At 44.4% G+C, this 13,489-nt stretch overlaps 2 protein-coding genes across 2 annotated transcripts in view; one reads left to right on the plus strand and one right to left on the minus strand.

The window, feature by feature from the left end:
* The window catches only part of Vmp1 (vacuole membrane protein 1), a 101,348-nt gene extending 100,174 nt beyond the window's left edge, over positions 1 to 1,174 (minus strand). Inside the window, exon 1 of the mRNA XM_059271428.1 lies at positions 943 to 1,174. The gene's annotated coding sequence lies outside the window, so the exon portion shown is untranslated. The remainder of the gene's footprint in view (positions 1 to 942) is intronic.
* Ptrh2 (peptidyl-tRNA hydrolase 2) lies at positions 1,086 to 13,489 on the plus strand. The gene is made up of 2 exons (XM_059271429.1): positions 1,086 to 1,315; positions 12,860 to 13,489. The coding sequence occupies exon 2, from the start codon at positions 12,881 to 12,883 to the stop codon at positions 13,403 to 13,405; it is 525 nt and encodes a 174-aa protein (XP_059127412.1). The 5' UTR covers positions 1,086 to 1,315; positions 12,860 to 12,880; the 3' UTR covers positions 13,406 to 13,489.

Raw genomic sequence — 13,489 nt, forward strand, 5'->3', positions numbered from 1 at the left:
GGACCCAGAACTTGGGAGGCAGAGGCAGGCCGATCTCTGAGTTAAAAGTAGGCTGTTCTACACAGACAAATCCTGTCTTGAAAAAATAAAACAGTTGGAATATTAAATTCTTCATTATGTCAAGAGAAATACCGGGAAAGTTCTCTAAACGCTCATTCTCTACAAAATGTCAACAAGCATCTAGGCAGAACAGAAAGATAAGAAATCTGCCAATACACAATCACAGCGCCAATCTATGCATTATTAGGTTTTTTTGATGGGGTAGAAGCAAAGCAAAAGATGGCTACGTAAAATCAAATGGAGGTCATAAGTAACCTAACACAAGGCCATACACTCTTTTGGAATAATGAAGATTTTTAAATCGACCACCCTGTCTTGCTGCCAAGTACGTCCACGGCAGTAAAATACAAATGTTGGGGACCAGGGGTTTGGAAAGGGCAGAGAACTCTTTTTTATGACCGCTGGAGGAAGAGGCAAGGTCCACAGCAAGAGCTCTGAGAAGGCCCCCTTCCTTTGGCAACTCTGTACCCTCAGGACACCCTCATGCCTGCACTTCATGGAGATACATTTGGAATAATGCGCTAATGTCTGGAGAGGAGAAACACCACATTGAAAGGTCCTGGAAAATCAGCTCGGTCATCAGCAGCAAAGACCTTCTTCATTTAAACCAAGGTTCTGGACACCCCGGGAGGAAGGTGCTCGGTAGAAGCCAAGGACGGCTTCCAAGTCTGGAAGGAATGGTCAGGAGTGTCTGGGTTCAGTGTCCCATATAACCCGGCTACCGCCAGGCTGACACAGCCAGTCAGCAGTGACCTGAAACACTCCTCAAGTGGCAAACAGCGTGTTCTGTATCTGCACCGCCCAAGTGTGAGAGCCACGGGAGAAGCCGAGCTGTGGAGAGCCTCGGCTTGCGCCCCCGACTCCCCGCTTTCGCCTACCTACCCGCTCAGACCCCGGCTTCTCCGGATCTCAGGATCCTGGAAGCGGCTCCCAGCACCGACTCTCACACCCGCCGCTGGGCTCCAGCCAACCGGAACCCACTCGCGTCACTTCCGGTCCGGTCCCCCCGAGGAGCCCGCCTCCAAAAGAGAAATGTTCCACCTTCCTTTTGGCAACCCGAGAGGGTCCTCGCGGGATTTCAGTTCGGCTTTCTCAGTTCGGGCCCTGTGGGTGTGACAAGAGGAAGGATGACTGCGCTTTGTAGTTCCTGATCCGGAACTAGTTTTTCTGGAAACCCGGAAGAAATAGGTGGCGCGCGCGAAGCGTGTTTCTTGTTCGGGAGTGGAGAACCACAAGGCGTGAGCAAGTCCTTCAGGTAAGTCTTGTTTCCTTCCAGGACGATGGAGAGGAGTGTAGTTCATTCTGTCTGTGCTGGAACGTATCTTACTATCTTATCCCACAGTCTGCCTCCTGTTAGCTACTTCATAAACTGTCTTCCGCCCGATGGCCGCTGGAGGTCTTGCCCGGTCTGCAAACCTTCCTTTGGATGCAGAAACTAAGATGGTGGGGGAGGGATAGAACCCGAATTTTAGTGTCTAGCAAAGCCTCCTCATTTAGGTAGCATTGATATGCAGTCCTAGCATGAGAAAATGGAGAGCAAGCCTCACACTGTAAATACTCACTGTCCGTTTTCGAGTTGTTCAGCCGTGTTCCGACAGGGAAAGAATTCTAAGGATGGATTCTTAGGATGGATTCAAAAGTATTTTTATTTATTGGTATTGTGGTGCATGCACCTCGTGCATGCTAGGCAAGCGCTCTACCATGAGGCTTTGTTAATCCCATAAATGCAGGAGAAAGACCACCGACCCCTCTCCTGGCTAAATAATTAAAGCAAGCTTTTTTTATTTGTACGCATGGGCTGTTTCTCCCTAATGGAGTGGGTCAAGAGATCCGCATTGGACATGGAGAAGACAAGGAGTTTCATAGTTCAGGAGTAGGGGGTTTCCAAATGGGGGATTTGGCAGGCAAATAGGCGGGGTTACAGAAACAACATAAGCATAAACAAGTTGGTCCTAACAACCTCCTGAAACAAAGGCATGGTTGCCATTTCCAGGAACAGGCAAGTACAGAACCTTTTGTAGTTAAGGTTCTAGGTGGGGCATAGCTCAATCCTTGAGAAACAAATTTAATCATAGACAGAAATGAATATAGTTTGTCTTTACTGTAAGATGGCTTTCAAGCCTTAGATAGAGGCAGATTGGTTTATCACTATACCTCACTAAATTGCACAGTGTGGTCTTGAACATGGGATGCTCCTCCCTTAACCACCTCCCTCAAAGATTAGAGTTAGCAAAGTTGAAAGTTTTTGATAAGAAATTAGGACACTGTAGGCAGAAATAGTGGGGATAGGCTTACAGGAGTAAATACAACAGGATTTGGTGACTGGTGGTATTGGAACATAGGAGGAAAAGTACAGGTTTTCTTAAAAATCAAGAACACAAGCCAGATGGTGGTGGCACACGCCTTTAATCCTAGGACTTAGGGGGCAGAGGCAGGTGGACCTCTGAGTTTGAGGCCAGTCTCCTCTACAAAGTGAGTGCCAGGACTGCCAGAGCTACACAGAGAAACCCTGTCTCGAAAGACAAAAAAATAAAGAACACACAAAAGATGGAATGCACAATACCCTAGGTTTGATGATCAGCAAAAAAGAATTCAATCAAAACAAATAGAAAGAGTACTTGAAAACTCTGAGCGGTGAAATCTAACAGAAACTAGAAGCCCACATCTGGAGCCAAAGCGCCCTGGGTGTAGGGCGATTTGGGAATAAATGAGATTGCTCACCTTGATGGAGTATAGAAAGAAAATTATGTAGGGACATGGGAAGAGGGAGGAACTCCCTAACTCTGGAGTCTGGTTGAAGTCTTTCACCTGTAGAAAAGCAAGAATGTTAACACAATTAACAGTTGCTTAAAGCCTAGGTCCCCTCCCAGTAGTTGTCTAGGAATCTCACTTGAAACCCCATTTAAAGGGGAAGGACCATGTCCTATGGCCCTTGGACAATCCTAGTGGCTTCTGATTATTGGTTTGTTTATTTGTGTAGCTCTGGCTGTCCTGGAACTCACTTTGTAGACAAGACTAGCCTCCAACTTAGAGAGATCCACCTACCTCTGCCTCCCTAGTGCTGAGATTAAAGGCATAGGCCACCACCCAGTAGGCTTCTGTTCTTTTATTACCAGATTATAATTCCATCCAAGACCCCTTCTGTCCAAAGAGAGAAAGAGGAGGAGAGAGTGAAAAAAAAAAAAAAAAAAAATGTTTCAGCCGGGCGGTGGTGGCGCACGCCTTTAATCCCAGCACTCGGGAGGCAGAGCCAGGCGGATCTCTGTGAGTTCGAGGCCAGCCTGGGCTACCAAGTGAGTTCCAGGAAAGGCACAAAGCTACACAGAGAAACCCTGTCTCGAAAAACCAAAAAAAAAAAAAAAAAAGTTTCTTAGCAGCCACCCTTTTAAGATATAACTTGAGAACCACCAAATGATCTGTGTGGCTGAGGCTAAGACAGTTGTGATCCTCCCTTGAGAAACCCAGATCCGTGCTTGGGGATGTCTTGCTTTCTGAGACTCTTTCCTGAGTACATACCCACACTTGGTTATGTCTTAGGGGGAGACATTGGATCTGTCTTGTCTGTCTGAGTCTCTTTTTCTCCTAACCCTTGAGCTTAAAAGTCTATATTTAATAACATCTCCCAACTGCTTATGAAATTCTCTTTCAGGGTTGGGGATTTAGTCCAGTGGTAGAGCCCTGGGTTCGGTCCTCAGCTCTGAAAAGAAAAAAACAAAGAAATTCTCTTTCTGTGTTGAAACCCCCCAATCCCAGTTTGGCTTGAGTCGAGCTCTCTAAAAGATGGAAGGAACTCCTGAGAGGGACAGTGTGGAGCAGCTGTGCCTCTCTCTCTCTTCCCTCACCACGGACAACCTGACAGGCTTTATTGCCTGTCAAGGCCAGCTAGAAGCAGGGAGAAGTCGTTTGATTTTGAGAGCTCTCGAGGCTTTGCCACAGTGCGTGGAACATACAGTGAGTCCTTGGAGAGTACTGATCGGTTGGTTAATCGATTGATGATTGATTGATTGGAGAGGATTGGAAAAGAGCTTATAGACCAGTGCTGTCTCAGTGTGCTTCCATTCCCCCACGCTTCTTTGGGACAGGGTTACTTTATTGTAATTTATACCTGGCCCCAAACACACATGGGGCTATCACAGAGATGCATCAACTTGTCCGGTCTTCCAGGTTTCTTCAGTGATGACAGTGTCCTTTCTCCCAGTTTGATAGAGTGGTCACTAGCCACTTTCAAATTGTTGAATAAGAGAATTGTGGCTTAGCATAACCTTAGAACTGACTGTTTAGCCATAAATTGAATGCACCTACTTATATGGCACTAATGGCTACCACATTGGACAGCATAGATACAGACAGAAGGGCTATGTAAGATTGTATAATACTATCCATATTTCCAGGCAAATAGCAAGTCATTTTGCTTAGGATACTGTAAAACTGTCAGGTAATGTGAACATTGGATTGAAGTTGAGTTAAATAATTCAAAGGGAAAGGCTTAAAGTTTTCAAAGTCACCAGAGAATTTTGCACAAAATTCAGTGAAACCCCAAAAGAAACAACTATGTAAGAAGAAACCTGTAAGACCAGACAAATTGATGCATCTTTGTGATAGCCTCATGTGTGTTTGGGGCCAGGTATGAATTACAATAAAGTAACCCTATCCCGAGAAATGACAACTGTCTGGTGGCAATGACACACGTCTGGTTCTTTGAGACAGGGTTTCCCTGTGTAGCCTGGCTGTCCTGGAACTCGCCCTGTAGATCAGACTGTTCCTGAACTCACAGAGATCCGCCTGCTTCTGCCTTCCGAGTGCTGGGATTAAAGGTGTGTGCCAGCACTGCCCAGCAAATGTCTGGTTCTTTAGCACTTTTGATAAGGGGGGAAGAGAGGCACCAATACACGGTGATTAGGAGAAGCGGGTAATTGAAGTTGGAAGTGAAAGAAAAAAATTACGCCATTGTGGGTCAAGAATTTTAGGAAAGGATTTTTTTTTTAGGTTGAAAAATGAAAACAAAAAACAACAACCCGTGGAGTAGATTATTGCATAGAGCATGGCTCGGGTTATCTGGAGCAGGAGGCCCGATAAAACACGCTTGGTGAAGCAGCCCAGACTGCCCAAGCAGAGGGCTTTATGGACGCATTTTCCTGTGCTGTGTAAGGTTGTCTGGGAGACTGACTATGAGCAATGTCAAGCCCTGAGCTTGTTGGTTTGTGAGGATGCAGAGAAGGGACAGACTGAAACACCTTTTAGAGGATTCTGATTGTGGTGACAAGAGATTAGAACATGAGATTAATGACCTCGTGGAGCTGTAGGACATAAGTAGGAAACATGGAAATCTTTGCAGTTTTCACTGGTCTCTCTTTTCCCCGCTTGTCACTGGTGTATGTGTTTTTAAATGAGATTGAGCAGCTTTTTGTAATGGCTGTTAGCTTTTTTAGAATTCAACCACATCTTCTCTGATTGATCCTCAATTTCTCATCTTTAAAAATTAGAGTTACAGCTTCCTTTTAATGTTCAGAACAACAATAAATATATCCACCTAAATAACAGATTGTCCAAAGATGGATGAGCTTATTTGGGAGTGAACATGGCTTTGGAGCTATGCATACCTTCATAAATTATATTAAAGGATGTTGAGTCAGCTGTGGTTGAGGATGTCTTTAAGCCTCGCACCCAGGAAACTGAGGCAGGACAATCACTGCAAGGCCTCAGACTTCCAGTCCTCCTGCCTCTTCCTCCTGAGTGCTGGTCAACTTCCTGCATGCTGGAACTACAAGTGTGGGCCACCATGCCTGGGCCAAGGAATGATTTTTAAAGGCTCAGTGAGGAGGGGACATGAACTGGTTGGAACCCTAATCCTTGGCTACAAGGCTCAGTAACAAGTGTGATCTCAATTCAGGCTTGGGCGGGCACTTACTGAGCAGCTGCACTGGCAGAAGTCATCTTCTGTGTGTGCTTTTCATTCTGGCAGTCTTTAGTCATAGTCACGAGATCCTCTTTATAACCTCCTAGCTTTATTCCTTCTGTCGGAGTCCATCTAGGCTTCCTAGTGGCTTTACCCAGCAGGACTGCATAAGAGGATGATTTGATCATGGGCCTGAGTACCAGGTGTTTGGAAGGGTCTACACTTGGTTGTAATTAGCAAGGGGGAGGTCCTTTGCCCCTCCCCTTGGCATTGTTATCAATAGCTCTTTGGAGTAAAGCTCTGGGCCAGAGGATAAGGATCTAGGTCCATCCAAGGCTATCCTGTGTTTCTCTCCCCTCTTTATTTCTATCTAAATCTCTTATCCTTCATTCCTCAAGAGTCCCTGGGGTAAATGTGGGAGCTGGTCTCCCACATCCTTCTTAGGCACTGACAAAAGCAATTTGATTTTATTTATTTATGTAATTATTGAGACAGGGTCTCTATATAGACCACCCTGGCCTCTGCCTCCCAAGTGCTAGAGGTAAAGGCGTGCACCACCCACCTGGCTGTGAATCCATTTTAATGGACAACTTTATAGGTAAAGGTTATAGTATATTACCCATCCTGTATAGACACTCTGTGTAGAGGGGTTAACTTTTCTTGAGTCTGATATATGGAATATTTGCTTATTTTACAACCTAGACATTGTGAAGACAATTCTAATTCTACCTGGCAGACAGCTACCAAACATCTGTTGTATTGAACTTCTCCTGGTCTTAGTTTCTCTGTTCCCCTACGCTTCTTTTTGGAATTTGAATGCTTGATTCATTAAAATCTTCATACACTATGTACCTTGAAAAGTGTTTGAAGAGGGAACTAGGTTTGCAGGTACATACCTAGAATCCCAGCTACTGGGAAGGTTGAGGCAGGAGGATCATGATCACGTCCAAGAACAGCCTAGGCAACTTAGCAAGATGCTGTCTCAAACAGCAGATGCAGGGGTGAGTCTCACCAGTGGAGAGTCCTTACTAATATATATGCAGGAGGCTCTAGAGCAGTGGTTGTCAACCTTTGGGGGTTGAATTACCCTTTCACAGAGGTTGCATATCTGATATTTAAATTATGATTCATAACACTAGGAAATTTGCAGTAATGAAGTAGAAACAAAATAATTTTATGGTGCGTGTGGGGGCTCACCATAACATGAGGAACTATATTAAAGGGTCAGAGCATTAGGAAGGTTGAGGACCAATGCTCTAGAGTTTACCCTAGCATTGCAGAAAAAGGAAGGAAGGAAGGCAAGAAAGAAGGAAAGAAAAGAAAAAAGAAAGAAAGAAAGAAACGGGGGTCCCTGAACTGCCTCAATAGGTAAAGGTGCTTGCCCCCAAGCCTGGCAGCCTAATTCAATTCTTGGGACCCATATAGTAGTAGAAGAGAACACATTCCAAAGGAAAAGTGTCCTCTGACATTCTTGTCCGTGTGTGCACCCATGCTACACACACGTCACCAGTTCCAAACATTCCCTTGCCAGCTCCTTTTAATCTTAGTGTCCTTTTTTTATCCATCATTGACACTTGTTAGTCCTAGACTTGGGATGAATCCTGCTTGAGAAATCTGTACAGTTGCATGGACTAGTAGTACTCATTCAGGAAATGAGTTCCAGACATAAATATTTCACAGTTCTGTTACACATGCTCTTCATTCACCTTAATAGCTATTGCAAACTTCCTAAGATTTCATATCTGATGTTTCATTAAGAAAATAAGAGGCAGCTGGGCAGTGGTGGAGCATACCTTTAATCCCAGCACTTGGGAGGCAGAGGCAGGCAGGTCTCTGTGAGTTCAAAGCCAGCCTGGTTCTAGGACAGCCAGAGCTGTTACACAGAGAAACCCTGTTTGGAAAAAACAGAGAGAGAGAGAGAGAGAGAGAGAGAGAGAGAGAGAGAGAGAGAGAGAGATCACTTTTAATTTCTGCTCTGCTTCAATCATTGTAGACTTACATTCTGGCAAAATTGTGTGCATTCTCTTTATATACATATTTCTATCTCTGATTTTCCTAGCTAACCTAATAGAGAAGTCAGACTTTTATCTAATCTTGCATTTATTTCAACCCTCTGAAGGGTCCATGTCTCTAACCAAGTCTAATTGAGACAACCATGGTTTGATACTTTCTCTTTTTCAGGAGCTTGATGCATTGTTATTATCTTTCTTAGAACTCCAGGACCACTAGCCCTGTATGGCTGCATCCCTGAAAAACTACTCATGCTTTAAATAATCCTACATTTGGAGCAGAGTCTTTGTAGTATAAAGTGATCTCTCATTTTGACAGCTAATGCTGACAACATCATGTAATCATATGAATAATCAAAGCATGCATACTGACTCTTACACACTTGTAATTACTAATTCACTTGGGTTTAAATAGATAGCTGAACCATCTAAAGTTTCTACTATACACTTTGACCTGCTTTTGAACTGCATAGTTCATGTGCCCACCTGATGTATAAATGAGCTTTATGATGTGTACCTCTTTAGTGACTAAGAACTATAATTGAGGATTTGGTAGAGTATAGCATACATGAAATGCTGGGTTTGATCCCTAGCACCACATAAAACCATTCATGGTGGCATGTTCCTGTAATCCCAACACTTGGGAAATAGAGGCAGGAAGACAAGAAATTTGGTCAGCCTTGGCTTCCGGGGGAGTTCAAAGCTAGCCTGGGCTATGTGAGACTGTCTTTCAAAAACCAAACTAACGAAACAAAGAACTGTAACTGAAGGAAGCCAGTTGTGGTGGGACATGCCTGCAGTCTCAGCACTGCTGAGGCAGGTGGATTAGAAGTATGAAGCCAGCCTGGGTTACATACTAAGATCCTGTCTCAAAGAAAAAAGTCCTCTACTTAGTCTGTCCTTGATTAACTCAAAATAGTCTTCATACAGATTCTCATAGGAATATTATCTAGAGGAGGTTTAAAGTTATACCCAGTACACTTGATTGTCAGTAAGTTTTAGTTGTCTTAGCAGCCTGGTGTTAGACTTGTGATCCCAGCTCCTTGGGAAGGAGAAGTAGCAAGATCATAGGTTCAAAGCTAGCCTGGACAACTTAGACCTTGTTTCAAAATAAGAGGTAAAAAGAAGGCTGGGCATACAATATGGTGGTAGAACACTTGGCTAGCCTGTATGAGGTCCTGGGTCTGTCCCCATTGCCTCCAAAAAATTTACTTCCTTCTGTAATTAATGTAAAGTATCTAATTACCTGGTGGCCCCTGTGCTGGGCAGAAGCTCTTCAGCTTGCTGGAATCCTGTCTTTACTCTTGCTTGTTCTAGAAATAGACAAGTAATGGTTGGCATGACTTTGGGGATATATTAGTACCACTACATGCCAGCTGTGGTGGCTCACATCTGTGCTCCCAGCAGTGAGAGGCTGAGGTAAAAGATAGATAGACACAAATGTGAGGCCACCGTGACTGCAGAGTGAGACCCTGTCAACAACAGCAAATAATCAAAGAACAAAAGAAAAAAAAAAAAAAACCAGAATGGTACATTTTAAAAGTGTGAATGTGCCAGGCAGTGGTGGCGCACGCCTTTAATCTAAGGACTCAGAAGGCAGAGCCAGGTGGATCTCTCTGAGTTCGAGGCCAGCCTGGTCTACAGAGCGAGATCCAGGATAGGCACCAAAACTACACAGAGAAACCCTGTCCCAAAAAAACAAAACAAAAAAAAAAGTGTGAATGTTATGGTATGTGAATCTTTTTGGGGGTGGGGATCAAGATAGGGTTTTTCTGCGTAACCCTGGCTGTCCTGGAACTCTGTAGACCAGACTGGCCGCAGACTCATAAAAATCCACCTGCCTCTGCCTCCCAAGTGCTGGGATTAAAGGCGTGCACCACCACCACCACCTAGCTTGTGAATTTTATCTTAAATAATTGATACTGTTATACTGTCTTCAATTGAAAATCTTTGGTACTTTATAATCAATCTGTAATACTTAGTAGAAAGGAAAAGTAATGGCTCAGGACCCCCAAGCCAAGTTCTCAGCACAAAGGAGATTTATTTGCTCCCTAGGGACAGAGGACAGGGATAAGAGACAGACACAGGAGATAGAGGATGAGGGAGAAGAGAAAGGAACAAGGGAGCGGGGGCAGGGGTATTTATCCCAGAAGACAAAGGACTGCCTCTGGATAGAGAGGAGTGTAGATGTAACCGTCTTATTAAATAAGAAACACAGAGCCAATGCAAAGATGAAAGCCAAGAGGTCAGAGTGACAGCTAAGAGCTAAAAACCTTACCTTCACTGCCGCTGCTGTCTTCCTCAGCAAGAGAGCTACTTCCTGTCTGTCTTTTTTATAGACTTTCTATTCTGCCTTCTCATTGGTTGTAAACCCAACCACATGACCTCATCACTGCCTGTCTGTACATACCTCCAGGTCGTCTTCTTTTTTTTTTTTTTATTTTTTTTTTTATTTATTATGTAAACAGAAGAGGGCGCCAGATCTCATTACAGATGGTTGTGAGCCACCATGTGGGTGCTGGGAATTGAACAGTCTGGAAGAACAGTCAGTGTTCTTAACCTCTGAGCCATCTCTCCAGCCCCACCTCCAGGTCTTCTATGATTGGTATTGAGATTAAAGGCGTGTGTCTCCATGCTGGCTGTATCCTTGAACACACAGAGATCCGCCTAGCTCTGCCTCCCAACAGCTGGGATTAAAGGCGTGCACCACCACCGCCCAGTTTCTGCTATGGCTTGCTATTAGCTCTGACCCCCAGCAACTTTATTTAACATACAAATAAAACCACATTTCAGTACAATTAAAATATCACCGTAGAGGAGGCAGACGTGGACATAGGAAAATGGCGGTTTGTAAAGGTACATGGGGAACCCTCGTGTTAGGATGAGGTGCTTGACTTTAATTGGGCATGTTAATTAGGTGAGCCAAAGGGGGCTTCTGATTGCTGGACTTCAATACCTTGATAGCTGGACCATGGTAGTCAGCCTCAGGAGGCGGGATTGGCCAAAAAGTGGAACAGACCTTGGTGGCTAGCTTTAGGAATGTAATCTAACAGTTTTTAGCAAGGCCAAGGGATTGGGAGAAGGGCAAGGCCTGCCAGAGCCATGCTCAAACTGGCCAGAGTCCCTCCACTTAGCGTATGTTAACATGTCTGTATGTTATGAAGAATAAAAGGGAAATTTATGCTAAAATAAGTGTTCCCATCCATTCCACTTAGGTTGTGCATTGCACAGTTCCCAGTGTGTCACTTAAGTACTGTAAAATGATAGTTTCATGTATATGAACTCTTGAACACTGTACTGGAGGAAGAAACTGATGGTAGTTTCCGCCGACATAGAAATCCAAGCCAGGCTTGTTGCTCATTCCAAATCCCAGCATTTGGAAGGTTGAGGCCAGAGGATTGTGCAAGTTCAAGGCCTGTCTGTGTTCCAGGGCACGGTGGACTACAGAGACTGACCCTGTTGAGGAGGGAAGGAGAGAAAGGTATCCAATGCCTCTAGGATAGCTACACTTCTAGAAAACTCACAGATTTAAGATCCCTACTTCAAATACCGTCTGTTCAGATGTAACATGAATTTGTATTAGGATCCTGGATAAGTTTCCCAGTGCTAATTTCCAGTGCTGCAGCTTTGCTTATAGCATCCTGACTTCATGGCCTAGTGCGCCTCCCACAGGCTTACCATGACAGCGAGAACCACTGTATTATGAAGACACAGATTTACACTCCTTTCCAGAATGAGTTTGTTTTTTTGTTTTTTTGTTTTTTGTTTGTTTTTTTCAGAGTGAGTTTTTATTTAGGCTCTTTGAAGGGGGTCCCTGCAGGTGTCGTACAGGGAAGTGAACCGTGTGAAGAGATAAGAACGAAAACATGGTGCCCATTGACTTCACCAACCTGGATCAGACTTCTAAGAGTCTAATACCAGACAGTTCATTGTCAGCATATTTAAAACACAGTACAATTTGGGAAAAGATTTCCAGGCAACCATCAGTCCAATTCCAGGTGCACAATAAAGCTTTAAAAACTTTGTAAAAAAGTTTTGCCGGGCGGTGGTGGCGCACGCCTTTAGTCCCAGCACTCGGGAGGCAGAGCCAGGCGGATCTCTGTGAGTTCGAGGCCAGCCTGGACTACCAAGTGAGTTCCAGGAAAGGCGCAAAGCTACACAGAGAAACCCTGTCTCGAAAAACCAAAAAAAAAAAAAAAAAAACTTTGTAAAAAAGTTTCTAGTCAAAGTACATGTGACCATGAGGGTGGATTCTATAGAAAAAAGACCTACAATCTAGTGTGGTCTCTGACTGATAGTATAGAGGTCAGCAGGCCATAAAGAACTTGTGAAATCTCCCCTAAGGATGGGTAATGGTCTGGGGAGGGAAGAGTCTAGAATAACCGTTCTGGGGAATTAGGGTGAGGCCTGTCCCTTCAGATGGCAAAAAAGTCACCAGATTGTTAGCAGCCTCTACTCTCCGCTTTCTTGGGTGGAATGGAGGTGTTTGGTTTGTGTCTCTTCCATTGAGGAGATACCCCTGTGTGATTAACATTCCTGGTTCTCTTAGTGTTTCTCTGTGAATACAAGGACCTCTGACCCCAATAGTTCTTTAGGCATATTGGCCAAGACATCATTTGCTTTTCCCACAGGATTTAAGGAAGACTAAATAGTAGGGTTTTTAACTGAAAAGATTCTGCTGACCATTCAAAATTGCCACAACTATTTCTTGGGGGTCTTTCAATTGTCTAGTACTTGGGATGGATGGAAGCAAGGTCTATGCATAAGATCCACAGTCTCTCTCCTTCCTCTGTGTGACTTAGTGTGGCTCTAAAACATTACTTGCTGCTTGTAGGTGGTTTATCTGAATAGCTTGAAACCCCAGTTCTAGATAACTAATTTCTTTTCTCTTAAGGTACTCTCCAAGTTCTTGGTTATGGAGTATTTGGCTCATCCTGGTACACTCAGCTTGGCTGCTGGAGTTGCTTGTGGCATGTGCCTGGGCTGGGGCCTCCGGGGCCACCTTAGGATGTTCCCCCAGAACTCAACAAGTGAGACAAATAGAGACACAGAGACAGGAACCGAAGCAAGCATCTTGGGAGAGAGTGGAGAGTACAAATTGATTCTTGTGGTTCGAACTGACCTAAAGATGGGAAAAGGGAAGGTTGCTGCCCAGTGTTCTCATGCTGCTGTTTCTGCCTACAAGCAGACTCAAAGGAGAAACCCTCAAGTGCTCAAAGAGTGGGAGGACTGTGGCCAGCCCAAAGTGGTGGTCAAAGCCCCGGATGAAGACACCCTCATTGAATTACTGACCCATGCAAAGATGTTGGGACTGACTGTAAGTTTAATCCAAGATGCTGGACGTACTCAGATTGAACCGGGCTCTCGAACTGTCCTGGGAATTGGGCCAGGACCAGTAGAACTAATTGATGAAGTTACTGGCCACCTAAAACTTTACTAGATGAGCTTTTGTGTGATGTGATTCTGTCTGAAAACTGAAGGTTGTCAGTAACAATAAAAGCTTAATTTTTGCCCCACTTTAAAA

Source organism: Peromyscus eremicus, chromosome 8a, assembly GCF_949786415.1.
Source record: "Peromyscus eremicus chromosome 8a, PerEre_H2_v1, whole genome shotgun sequence".
Classification (NCBI taxonomy): Eukaryota; Metazoa; Chordata; class Mammalia; order Rodentia; family Cricetidae; genus Peromyscus; species Peromyscus eremicus.